Genomic DNA, 13,228 nt, shown 5'->3' on the forward strand with positions numbered 1-13,228 from the left:
TATATATATATATACTTATAGTTGAAACCAGACGTTTACATACACTATATAAAAAGACGTGTTTTTTTTCTCACTGTCTGACATGAAATCAGACAATCCCTTTTCCTGGTTAATGTCGTTAAAGGGACTGGTGCACTTCACAAAATACATGGCATCATGAGGAAAGAACATTATGAGGAAATACTGAAGCGACATCTCAAGACATCAGCCAGGAAGTTAAAGCTTGGACGCCGATGGGAATTGGGAGCATACTGCCAAACTGGGTACAAATAATGACGATAATGATAACAAAGTCAATGCCTTGCAGTGGCCATCACAAAGCCCTGATCTCAATCCTGTTGAAAATGTATGGGCAGAGATGAAAAGGCATGTTGAAGCAAGGCTGCCAACAAACGTGGCTCATTTCCACCAGTTCTGTCGGGAGGAATGGGCCGAAATTCCTGCCAATCCAATCCATGTCCAAAATGTCTGACCCAAGTCATGCAGTTTAAAGGCAATGGGACCAAATACTAATGAAATGTATGTAAACCTCTGACTTTGACAAAAGTAATACAAAAATAGTCTAAATAAATCGTCTTATTATGGCATTTAGCAAATATAAATAAAGTTGGACAACGGACATAAACCAGGAAAAGTGATTGTCTGATTTCATGTCAGACAGTGAGGAAATAACATGTGTGTCTTTTTATAGTGTATGTAAACTTCTAGTTTCAACTGTACCTTCGTGACGTATTGCAGTATGTACACAGCTTCACACTTGCTCTAAAGTACTGCATGTACTACTTCATAGCAAGTATGAAGCCTTTTATTAGAAAGGATGCTTAAAAAAGGAGAAAAAGCATGCGGTCAGAACCCATTGAAATAAACATGTAATTTCATAGGTGGAATAAAACTCTGTAACGTGTCTCTGGCTGTTGTAAAAAGCTTTATATAACATCAGAACACAAGAGTCCACTCAGAGGAATAGTCAACAACACAGTATCAAGAGACAGCCAACTGATTTCATTCCTTTTGACTGACAGCTTTCTCATCTTGATTACTTATCTTTGTTAATACATTTCATAATTTCTATGTATAGTCATAAGATGTCTGTCTACAAATAATTGCCTAATATGTTTTTGTGGGTACACAGCCCTCCGAAACAGCATTTAGCACGATGGGAAACAGACCAGAAAAGCTTCCGTTTAGGCCAGAGGCTTAACATGGCTTGTGATGGAGAGAGGGGACGAGGGACAAACTAAAACATTCAGGAAAGACAGTTGTGTTTGTGTGCTTACGCGGTGCATTCTGCATTCTGCAAACTTAGGACAATTCCTGAAACAGGTCATTATGCAGGACGTCTGAATACTATGACCAGTGGCCATCTGCATTCTGACAAAGAAACAGACCAAAAACAAGGAGAGGGAAAATATGGAGAAACAAAGGTTTTGAGTATTGTACATGAATGCCAAACTAGAGGCAGATCCAGTCTAGCTCACTTTGGATGACAAACTATAAGCCTGTTAAATCTCGTCTGTGAATCCATCCATAACCCTCTAAGAAGATTTGGGGTCTTTGATCTGTTTTATGCTAAATCTTGCTCAAGCCTTTGGGAAACCAATTGTTTAACTTTTTGACAAGACAAAATGTCATAAGCCCAGAGCTTCACAATGCGTGATGGAAGGTAACTCAAGTGTCAATCAACGGATCCACAACCAAAGGCTTGGAATGGATCACGGATTAGACCCAGAGGGGATCGTTATGCCTCAGTGTAACACACACACACACACACACACACACACACAATGAAGTTAATATCTGTATCATTTGTGCTTCCTTAATTAAATTAAAAAAATTTTATTCCTCTTTTTGTCCGTTTTCTTTCATGTTTCTTCTTGACATTATTATGATTATTAAAGGTGAAATTTTAAAAAATTTGCATATGGTGCAAAAGTTCATTCATTTCAGTAATTATACTTAAAAGGTGAAACTAATATATTATATAGACTCATTACATGCAAAGTGAGATATGTCAAGGCTTTATTTGATATTATTTTGATGATTATGGCGTATAGCTTATGAAAACCCCAAATTCATAATCTCAGAAAATTAGCATATGGTGCAAAAGTTTAGTATTGTAGGCTCAAAGTATCACACTCTAATCAGCTAATTAATCCAAAACAAAAACCTGAGCCTTTAATTGATCTCACAGTCTGGTTCAGTGGATTTCACAATCATGGGGAAGACTGCTGACCTGACAGAAAACCTTCATTGACCCCCTCCACAAGGAGGGAAAGCCTCAAAAGGTAACTGCAAAGGAAGTTGGATGTTCTCAAAGTGCCATATCAAGGCCCATTCATAGAAAGTTAAATGGAAGGGAAAAGTGTGGAAGAAAAAGGTGCACAAGAAGCCAGGATGACCGTAGCCTGGAGAGGATTGTCAGGAAAAGGCCATTCAAATGTGAGGGGGGGCTTCACATGGAGTGGACTGAGGCTGGAGTTACTGCATCAAGAGCCCCACACACAGACGGGTCCTGGACCTGGGCTTCAAGTGTCGTATTCCTCTTGTCAAGCCGCTACTGAACAACAAACAACGTCAGAAGTGTCTTACCTGGGCTAAAGAAAAAGAGAACTGGTCTGTTTCTCAGTGGTCCAAAGTCCTCTTTTCTGATGAAAGCAAATTTATGGAGATGTTGACTTCATTTTTCAGCAGGACTTGGCACCTGCCCACGCGGCCAAAAGTACCAAACCTGGATCAATGACCATGGGATTACTGTGCTTTGATTGGCCCGCAAACTCTCCTGACTTGAACCCCATAGAGAATCTAAGAAAGATGAAAGACATGAGACCGAACAATGCAGAAGAGCTGATGGCCGCTACTGTAGCATCCTGGTCTTCCACAGGCTGATAGCATCCATGCTGAGTCCTGACTACATATGCATGATTATACTTTTCAGAAGGCTGACATATCTGTATTTAAAATGCTTTTTTTATTGATTTCATGTAATACGCAAATTTTCTGATATTTTGAATTTGGGGTTTTCATAAGCTATACGCCATAATCATCAAAACGATACAAAATTAAGGCTTGAAATATCTCACTTTGCATGTAATGAGTCTATATAATATATTAGTTTCACCTTTTAAGTTGAATTACTGAAATGAATGAACTTTTGCACCATATGCTAATTTTTGGAGTTTCACCTGTTAGGTGATGTTAGGTGTTATGATCACGTGATCATATTGTGTTATGTCATGTTGTGTGTATGGTAAGCCAATTAAAGAAAAAGAATAAATCAAGTAGATATTTTTATATATTATATTTAGCAAATATGACAAATGATTGCTCTGCTTTTTAGGGATGTTTTGTGGGCTGTGCAGGCACCAGGAGCCTGCTCTCAACAAAGGCCTAAATATTAAAACCTGAACTAAATGCAAAGTATTTGATTGTCCTTTTGCTAGCTGGCTAGCTAACTAACCAAAGTGTCATTCAGTAATACCAACGTTTTGGTTTTACCGAATGAAAGGAACGTATGTTGGTCATTGTTGTATATTTAAGAAAATAAATAGAACATTGTATTACTAGAAATTGTACAAGATTAATATAAAGTGTATTATTACATCATTTTGACTGTTTTACCGTTGCAGATGCCTTCATCAATTAAGGAAAAAGCAGCTCGCTACTGGGCAAGGACCAATGCTGATCTTCTTAAAAGAGAAGAGATATTTGAAAAAAATGAGCAACTAAGAAAGCAAACCGTAAGATTGAAGCAACAAGTGGCAAGGTAAAAATAGCAGAAAGGTTTCCATAAGAATGAAAACTACCAATGGAAATAAGAAATTCCAGAAAAGGGGTGCCAAAATGGGACTTCATTTCTCTGCCAGGATGAGAACAGCCAACTGTTACCTGGCAAGACGGATACAGCTACCAAGACGCTGGTTGAGCTACATGCTGAATACCAACAGGTTGGACAAGTGGACGACAGTGGCAAGTATGATGAGGCATTACCGTTCCATCTCCCCGTCCTTAAAGGTATAATGAAATAAACAGCCAAATAACAGCCCGCAAGAAGTCCATTTCAAAAATGGTCCCGGAAAGGAAAGACCGGCCTTAGCCGAGGACCAGCAAAAGGAGAACATTGATGGGCTACGGGGGAAGTTTGTCATTCTTTCTTATGATGGCCATCTCTTTGTAGGCCAGGTCCTCAAAGGGACTGAAGATGAGATTGAGGTCAACTGCATGCAGCAGTCTGGGGAAAGAAACGTCTTCATCTGTCCAGCTAAAACCTTCTACTTTAAAAAGGTCCCATGACATGGTTCTCTTTGGATGCTTTAATACAGACCTTAGTGGTCCCTCATACTGTATCTGAAGTCTCTTTTATATAGACCTTAGTGGTCCCTAATACTATATCTGTAGTCTTTTTTACATAGACCTTAGTGGTCCCTAATACTGTATCTGAAGTCTCTTTTATATAGACCTTAGTGGTCCCCTAATACTGTATCTGAAGTCTCTTTTATATAGACCTTAGTGGTCCCCTAATACTGAAACTGAAGTCTCTTTCCCAAAATTCTGATGGAGTTTGGTGCTGAATTCCAGCCACTAGAGCCAGTACCCAATGAGCTTTCCTTAGGATGTTCCATTTCTGACTCTGTAGCTTTTGAAGAGGAGAGGGAGGGAGGGAGAGAGGGGGGGAGGGAACGTTACTCGTTTGAAAACCATGATGTCTCTCTCTCATGGGTGGGCAAAGCAGAGAAAGGGGAGGTAACCTTGCCCCTCATGACCTCATAAGAGGCAAGATTCCAGATCAGCCCATCTGAGCTTTCATTTTCTCAAAGGCAGAGCAGAACACCCAGGGCTCGGTTTACACCTGTCACCATTTCTAGCCACTGGTGGGCCATAGGCAGGCTGGGGGATGAATATTAATGTTAAATAACCTCAAAGTGAAATGTTCATGCCATGGGACCTTTAAAGCAGATATGCAAACAACATTCAGCCAGAACCTCCAAATCCACGGACCTCGAAGTCATGCTCCAGAGACTGGCTGGCTTTCAGACAGACACACTAAACCTAGTTAAACATAAAAGGGACACCAACGTTACATCCTGGAATGTAATTTTAAGAAATGATGCTTTTCCGACACGATTGCAAATAAAGTGTTGCTGAAAAGGACACGCTGTTTCACTTAGGTAATGTTATACTGTTGACGTTCATTCACCCCCCTTTCTAGCGGAAACACATACGTTTTGGGCATTTTCTCTCCAAATGGGACATGTTGGGACCGAGTGCTGGGATTGCTGTGGACAAAGTAGGTCTACACTGGTCAGAGCCAATGAGGTTTAACTCTGTATCCAGCTAATTTAAATAGCTGATGTTACTGTATTGTGTCAACAGTTAAATTGATAAACTATTGTACGTGGTGTTTTCTTTTGGGGGGCGCAGATGTTCCACCAAAACAAGTTCCTTCCCAACACTATTGAGCAGAGCCACCGTCGCTGCGCCCAGAACTTAGCGCCGCCCAAGACCATTGTGATTGGTTGACAGAAATGCCAACGACTAGGGCTGCACGATTATGGCCAAAATGGTAATCACGATTATTTTGATTAATACTGTGATCACGATTACTTATCACGATTATTTGTTGATTTTAAGCAAAACTAAATTGTATTGTCACATAGGTGGTTTATAACTGCTCTCACATCCATATTGTGCTATATTCTTCTTATGTTGAAGTTGTACATACATACAGCTGCAACACATTGAAATGAAAATTAGCTATCTTAAATAACTAGCGTAGAATATTATATATTATAAATATATATATATATATATATATATTATATATATATATATATATATATATATATATTTATATATGTATTTTTTTAATGTATCTCTGTAGCTTCTTCCTCTGTTTTCAATAACTGATTGAAAGAGCTTGGGAGAGAGGGGGGGTGCGATGGACATACTCAAAGAGAGACAGCTGACTCATTATGAATGGGTCCAGCACGGGTTGAATGGGGGTAAGCGAAGTTACACACTTGTGTGTAAAACGTCCGTTCCTCTGTCCTCTGGGACTGTCTCCATCTAGAAACTAAGCTGCTAACGTGTGTATGAAATGTCCGTTCCTCTGTCTCCTGGGACTGTCTCCATCTAGAAACTAAGCTGCACCTTGTGTGATGAAACGTCCCGTTACTCTGTCTCTGGGACTGTCTCATCTAGAAACTAAGCTGCACCTCGTGCGTATGAAACGTCCCGTTCCTCTGTCCTCTGGGACTGTCTCCATCTAGAAATAAGCTGCACCTTGTGTGTATGAAACGTCCCGTTCATCTGTCTCTGGACGGTCTCCATCTAGAAAACATAAGCTGCACCTCGTGCGTATGAGTAGTCCCGTTCCTCTGTCCTCTGGGACTGTCTCCATCTAGAAACTAAGCTGCACCTCGTGTGTATGAAATGTCCGTTTCTGTCTGGTGACTTGTCTCCATCTAGAACTAAGCTGCACCTCGTGTGTATGAGAGTTCGTTCTCTGTCCTGGGACTGTCTCCATCTAGAAAAAGCTGCACTTGTGTGTATGAACGTCCTATCTGCCTCTGGACGGTCTCATCTAGAACTAAGCTGCACCTCGTGCTATGAAATCGTCCCGTTCCTCTGTCCTGGGACTGTCTCATCTAGAACAAGCTGCACCTCGTGTGTATGAAACGTCCCGTTCCTCTGTCCTCTGGGACTGTCTCCATCTAGAAACTAAGCTGCACCTCGTGTGTATGAAACGTCCCGTTCCTCTGTCCTCTGGGACTGTCTCCATCTAGAAACTAAGCTGCACCTCGTGTGTATGAAACGTCCCGTTCCTCTGTCCTCTGGGACTGTCTCCATCTAGAAACTAAGCTGCACCTCGTGTGTATGAAACGTCCCGTTCCTCTGTCCTCTGGGACTGTCTCCATCTAGAAACTAAGCTGCACCTCGTGTGTATGAAACGTCCCGTTCCTCTGTCCTCTGGGACTGTCTCCATCTAGAAACTAAGCTGCACCTCGTGTGTATGAAACGTCCCGTTCCTCTGTCCTCTGGGACTGTCTCCATCTAGAAACTAAGCGGCACCTCGTGTGTATGAAACGTCCCGTTCCTCTGTCCTCTGGGACTGTCTCCATCTAGAAACTAAGCTGCACCTCGTGTGTATGAAACGTCCCGTTCCTCTGTCCTCTGGGACTGTCTCCATCTAGAAACTAAGCTGCACCTCGTGTGTATGAAACGTCCCGTTCCTCTGTCCTCTGGGACTGTCTCCATCTAGAAACTAAGCTGCACCTCGTGTGTATGAAACGTCCCGTTCCTCTGTCCTCTGGGACTGTCTCCATCTAGAAACTAAGCTGACCTCGTGTGTATGAAACGTCCGTTTCCTGTCCTCTGGGACTGTCTCCATCTGAAAACTAAGCTGCACCTCGTGTGTAGAAACGTCCGTTCTCTGTCCTCTGGACGTCCCATCTAGAAACTAAGCTGCACTTGTGTGAAACGTCCCGTTCCTTGTCCTCGGGACTGTCCATCTAGAAAATACGTTGTGGTGAGGGACCACTGATTGGCCATTCAGACAGGGGTTTACGAAGCCGTAGATTGCAAAAAAATAAATTAAAAAAAGGAATGTTCTATGAAATTACGCATTATATAAAAAATAAAAAAAATAAATTTGATTGTAGAGCAAAATTGTGATCATGATTAAAATGTAATTAATTACGCAGCCCTACCAACAACCTACAGCGTTTTTTTGCTATCCCAGAATGCATCTGTGGTGTAGCCAGACCTTACTACACAGCGCTGGGGAGACAGAGCTGGACATGAGAGACCTGCTCAAGAGTTGGGACAACAATATTTAGATGGAGCGATGGTAGTCTATTATTTATAGATAGATAGATAGATAGATAGATAGATAGATAGATAGATAGATAGATAGATAGATAGATAGATAGATAGATAGATAGATAGATAGATAGATAGATATATCGATCGATAGATAGATGGATGGATATTTTATTCATCCCGAAGGAAATTTTAGGCATCCAGTAGCAAAAGAACCATAACACAACAAATACATATACCTAAGTATATAACTAAGAATGAAAATAAAATTAAAAATTAAAAATGAAAAAAAAATCACCCACAGAAATGCAATGACCATGATAAGGTGAGCTACTATGGTGAACTGGGTGAAACAGTGAGCAGTGCAGTAGATCCTGATTAAAATATTGCCTGTGACTATAAAATATAAACATAACCTATAAACTGACTGAATAAGAACATTATGTAACAGCGAATAACTTCTAAGATGTAAGATGTAGATGTTATAACGACAGGATAGGTTATGTATGAGGGCTAATATAGCCAACAAGTCAATAATTGTAAGTGAAAAAAACATATACAAATCAAGTAAAATCCATGAAGTAAACTAAATGAGTAAGTATTTTCTAGGGGTGGGAAAAAAAATTGATACAGCATAGTACTGCGATATTTTCCGTGGCAATACTGTAATAATACACAGGCGCCAAATATGGATCTTTTATTATATGTATGTGTTGGTCAGTTTGTCCCATTTTGCAGCCATAACATTGACTTGAGATGAAAAAAAACAGAGAAATGTTTCTTTTTAGATGAACCAGATGTTGATAAGTTTCCTTTTGGGGACATCATTTGAAATTGGAAAAAACGTAGAAGTTGGAAAAAAGGTTCTAAATGGCAATATATCACAGAATATTGCAATATGTTTAAAATTGCAATAATATATATCATGGCAAGTTTTGTGATGATATCGTATGGGGGGGGGCATCTGGTGATTCCCACCCTTAGTATTTTCAATGGTAATTAGGAAAAGAAATAAAAACGCAAAAAAAGTTACAGTGTATAAGTGTAAATTTAAATATTTGTTAAAAATCATTCCAAGTGGACAGTATCAGCCGGTTCCTGAGCCCGGCCTCGGCCACAGCATTGATATCACCGAGCAGATCCATGGTCCGGGGTTAGGGTCAAGGGGGCTACTCCAGATGGAGTATGCGCGTGCGTGATGCTGAAGAATGAGCAGGGGCTTACCTGAGGAAGTGGACTAGTTTCCAGGCGAGTAAAAAGCCCGCCACGCACAGCTGCTGTCTCCTCATCTCTCCTCTGCTCGTCTCCTCTCCTCGCGGCTCGCGAAGCTTTCAGCACCACGAGCAGCGCTCGCGCTCCAGCGTAGTGCTCAGACAACAAGCGGAGGGCAACTCACCGTTACCGTAGCAACAGGAAGTCCAAAACCTCCGTGCGCTCCGTCGGTTGGCATCCCTGTCAGGGAAAACAGCGCGCAGCTAGCGTCCTCCAGGAGAGAGCATGGATAGACAGGTCAGTGACAGGGGAGGCGGAGGCGGAGGCTGAGGCCAGCTGTTCCTCTCCGCTCCTCGCCGCTCCGCTCCGGTGGCTGGAGCACGGCGCGGGGGCACAGAGACCCGCCCCCTCCGGACTGGCCGAGTGGCAGCTCAGCCAATCATCTGCTTGGCTCTTAATGTTTCCAGCTGACTCGCAGCAGGAATTAGAAGCCCAGCGAGCTGGATCAAATGAAACAGCCAGCCATGCGTTATTAACTCTCTCTCTCTCTCTCTCTCTCTCTCTCTCTCTCTCTCTCTCTCTGTAGATCCTCATCATTTCCTTTCCCTTTTTCTTTTTCTACCCTGGGTTTCTTTCTCCATCTGTGTCTGTTATTCTGCTTTGTTAGGCAGGATGCAGAGAGCCGCATGTGGCTGTGAAGTAGGCTAGATGTTAATGATAGTTTGCCATATGGGGCCGCGGTAGCGTGGGTGGGGATGCTGATTAAAGCTCAGATTTCCATCTAGAGCACCCTGAGGCCAGAGTGGACAGGTGTCGGCCTACATTGAGTCTGTGAGGAGACTGCTGGGAGAATGATAGGCTGTGTGTTGTAATTCCGGGACTTTGGCTCTGCGGAGACATGGGGACTCTGGTCTGCCTGTGAGGACGTATTGGGTGAACTGTGTGAGGCTCATTGTGCTCTTTAGTCTTTACCATTGGGAAGTTCGAAGAGCTACAACTTCTACACGGTTTATCAGAAGTGGATGCCAACACAAAACCAGGTGGAACACAGAGATGTATGCTCATAAAACACAACGTGTTTTCTACACAGTATTCATGTTCAGCCATCCATTCTCAGCTATTAGTTTTTGCGCACCCTAACCCACGCAGCCATCGGTGTATTAATTGGCCTTCTGACTGCAAAGATGGCGTACGCACAAAGCCTGAAAGTACATATGCACAGAAATATTCACGTGTAAAAATGTGCACACCTTTCCTTCATACATCCCAATCAACGTGAAATGGAGTGCACGTGAACAAGCCCCCGACCCCGCCGAACCTCCTCCCATGACGGACTGGGCCGCGAACGCTGTAAACACCCACCTGCTTACATAATTCAAAGGTTAGCTTAACAGCTAAGTGTTAAAGTAATCTTAGTATATCATTGCATACATGTCCACAGTTGTATTATAAGCAGGGTGCAATTTTCTGGGGGAATATGTGGTATTTCCCCCTTTCTGGTCTACATGTCCCTGCCTCTGCTAAGTCTATCTATCCCGAGTGGGAACAGAGTGTATCCCCCCCACTGTTAGACTTTTTCTGTATATTTGTCTGTTACTTGCTTTGTAATTACTGTAACTACCCGATTACAGTACCATAACTGTACATGTTTTTTAAAGTGTTAAAAAACTGTAACTTAGTTTTACAGTAGTATAACACCATTACTGTACCTGAGTTTTACAGTAGTATAACACCCTTACTCTAACTTAGTTTTACAGTAGTATAACTCCTTACTGTAACTTAGTTTTACAGTAGTATAACACCCTTACTCTAACTTAGTTTTACAGTAGTATAACTCCTTACTGTAACTTAGTTTTACAGTAGTATAACTCTTTTACTGTAACTTAGTTTTACAGTAGTATAACACCATTACTGTAACTTAGATTTACAGTAGTATAACTCCTTACTGTAACTTAGTTTTACAGTAGTATAACTCCCTTACTGTAACTTAGTTTTACAGTAGTATAACTCCCTTACTGTAACTTAGTTTTTCAGTAGTATAACTCCTTACTGTAACTTTGTTTTGCAGTAGTATAACACCCTTACTGTACCTTAGTTTTACAGTAGTATAACACCATTACTGTACCTTAGTTTTACAGTAGTATAACACCATTACTGTAACTTAGTTTTACAGTAGTATAACACCCTTACTGTAACTTAGTTTTACAGTAGTATAACATCATTACTGTAACTTAGTTTTACAGTAGTATAACGCCCTTACTGTACCTTAGTTTTACAGTAGTATAACACCCTTACTGTAACTTAGTTTTACAGTAGTATAACTCCTTACTGTAACTTAGTTTTACAGTAGTATAACTCCTTACTGTAACTTAGTTTTACAGTAGTATAACACCCTTACTGTAACTTAGTTTTACAGTAGTATAACACCCTTACTGTAACTTAGTTTTCACGTGTATAACTCCTTACTGTACTTAGTTTTACAGTAGTATAACTCCTTACTGTAACTTAGTTTTACGTAGTAAACACCTACGAACTTAGTTTACAGTAGTATAACACCCTTACTCTAACTTAGTTTAGTGAAAGTACATATGCACAGAAAATCCAAAATGTGCAACCTTTCCTTCATACATCCCAATCAACGTGAAATGGAGTGCACGTGAACAAGCCCCGACCCCGCGAACCTCCTCCCATGACGGACTGGGCCGCGAACGCTGTAAACACCCACCTGTTACATAATTCAAAGGTTAGTTAACAGCTAAGTGTTTAAAGAATCTTAGTAACATTGATACATGTCCAAGTTGGTTATAAGCAGGGTGCTTTTCTGGGGGAATATGTGGTATTTCCCCCTTCTGGTCTACATGTCCCTGCCTCTGCTAAGTCTATCTATCCCGAGTGGGAACAGAGTGTATCCCCCCACTGTTAGACTTTTTCGTATATGTCTGTTACTGCTTTGTAATTACTGTAACTACCCGATTACAGTACCATACTGTACATGTTTTTTAAAGTGTTAAAAAACTGTAAACTTAGTTTTACAGTAGTAATACACCATTACTGTACCTGAGTTTTACAGTAGTATAAACCCTTACTCTAACTAGTTCCAGTAGTATAACTCCTTTACTGTAAACTTAGTTTTACAGTAGTAACACCCTTACTGTTAACTTAGTTTACAGTAGTATAACCCTTTACGGTAACTTAGTTTTACAGTAGTATAACACCCTTACTGTAACTTAGTTTTACAGTATAATACCCTTACAGTAATTGTGTTGTAATTGCAATTTGCTAAATTATACTATAATTGTTTTGTTGTGTTAGTTTTACTGCAATTGGGGTTCACAATATATTACACTATTTGGCATTGGCTGTACAAACTATTTTAAATATTTTACATAAATGCTATTGAATTGAATAAATTCCAAATAATTGACTTTAGCCCATGTACAAAAGTAATACATTTTTATTTTTATATTATACAGATACAAATATCAGGACCAAGATATTTTTAAGTCTGAAAGTACAAAAGAACAGAAAATTGACATATAAGCAATGCTACAACGATGTCTAAACATGCGCCAAACACTGGGCAGCAGTCAGAGGCAAATACATGTCTGAACTATGTAGTTACCAGTTGAATTGACTCTAACAAAACAAAATAAAATTTTTTTGAATCCCCAGATGCAACTGCAGAACAGTAAATAACCTGTTTTTGCAAATATATGCAAAATGTGGTGGGGTTGTTTACCACAGAGCTGAAGTTTTTGGGTTTTGGTTGGGGAGGGGAAGGAGAAACAGTCTGCTTAGAAGGATTTGTGAAGGCCGTACCCATGGTCCTCTTGCTTGCTGATCCACATCATCTGGAAGGTGGACAGAGAGGCCAAGATGGAGCCTCCAATCCAGAGATGCTCTGGTGGGGTGGTCCATACTGGACTGTAAGAGAAGCAGAGAAATGGTCATGAGTTTACCACAACAGACTGGTAGAAGATCTACAACATTCTGCTGCACATGTTGAAGGATCTCAGCTTCCTCAGGAAATAGAGTCTGCTCATCTCCTTCTTGTAAACAGAAGTGCAGATCTTCCAGTTCAGCCCGCTGTTGATGTTGACACCCAGGTATCTGTACTCCTCCACCAATTCCACGTCTCTTCCCAGGACGCAAAGGGGCTGCGGAGAAGTTCCCTTCCTCCTGAAGTCGATCACCATCT

The 13,228-nt window shown here is 40.9% G+C and overlaps 1 protein-coding gene and 1 long non-coding RNA gene across 4 annotated transcripts in view; one reads left to right on the top strand and one right to left on the bottom strand.

Annotated features, from left to right (window-relative positions):
• The window catches only part of glra3 (glycine receptor, alpha 3), a 75,949-nt gene extending 66,393 nt beyond the window's left edge, over positions 1–9,556 (bottom strand). For 2 of the 3 annotated variants that reach the window (XR_004335709.1, XM_032540104.1), the window contains exon 1: positions 9,043–9,556. Coding sequence is in view for 2 of the 3 variants with exons in the window: in XM_032540104.1 (XP_032395995.1) it covers positions 9,043–9,107 (65 nt within the window). In the remaining variant the exon portion in view is untranslated. The remainder of the gene's footprint in view (positions 1–9,042) is intronic. The other variant, XM_032540117.1, reaches the window with a different exon arrangement.
• A 3,162-nt stretch (positions 9,557–12,718) lies between these two features.
• Positions 12,719–13,228, top strand: part of LOC116706955 (uncharacterized) — a 12,493-nt gene continuing 11,983 nt past the window's right edge. Inside the window, exon 1 of the long non-coding RNA XR_004336377.1 lies at positions 12,719–12,729. This is a non-coding gene — a long non-coding RNA (uncharacterized LOC116706955). The remainder of the gene's footprint in view (positions 12,730–13,228) is intronic.

Source organism: Etheostoma spectabile, chromosome 2 (assembly GCF_008692095.1).
Source record: "Etheostoma spectabile isolate EspeVRDwgs_2016 chromosome 2, UIUC_Espe_1.0, whole genome shotgun sequence".
Taxonomy (NCBI): Eukaryota; Metazoa; Chordata; class Actinopteri; order Perciformes; family Percidae; genus Etheostoma; species Etheostoma spectabile.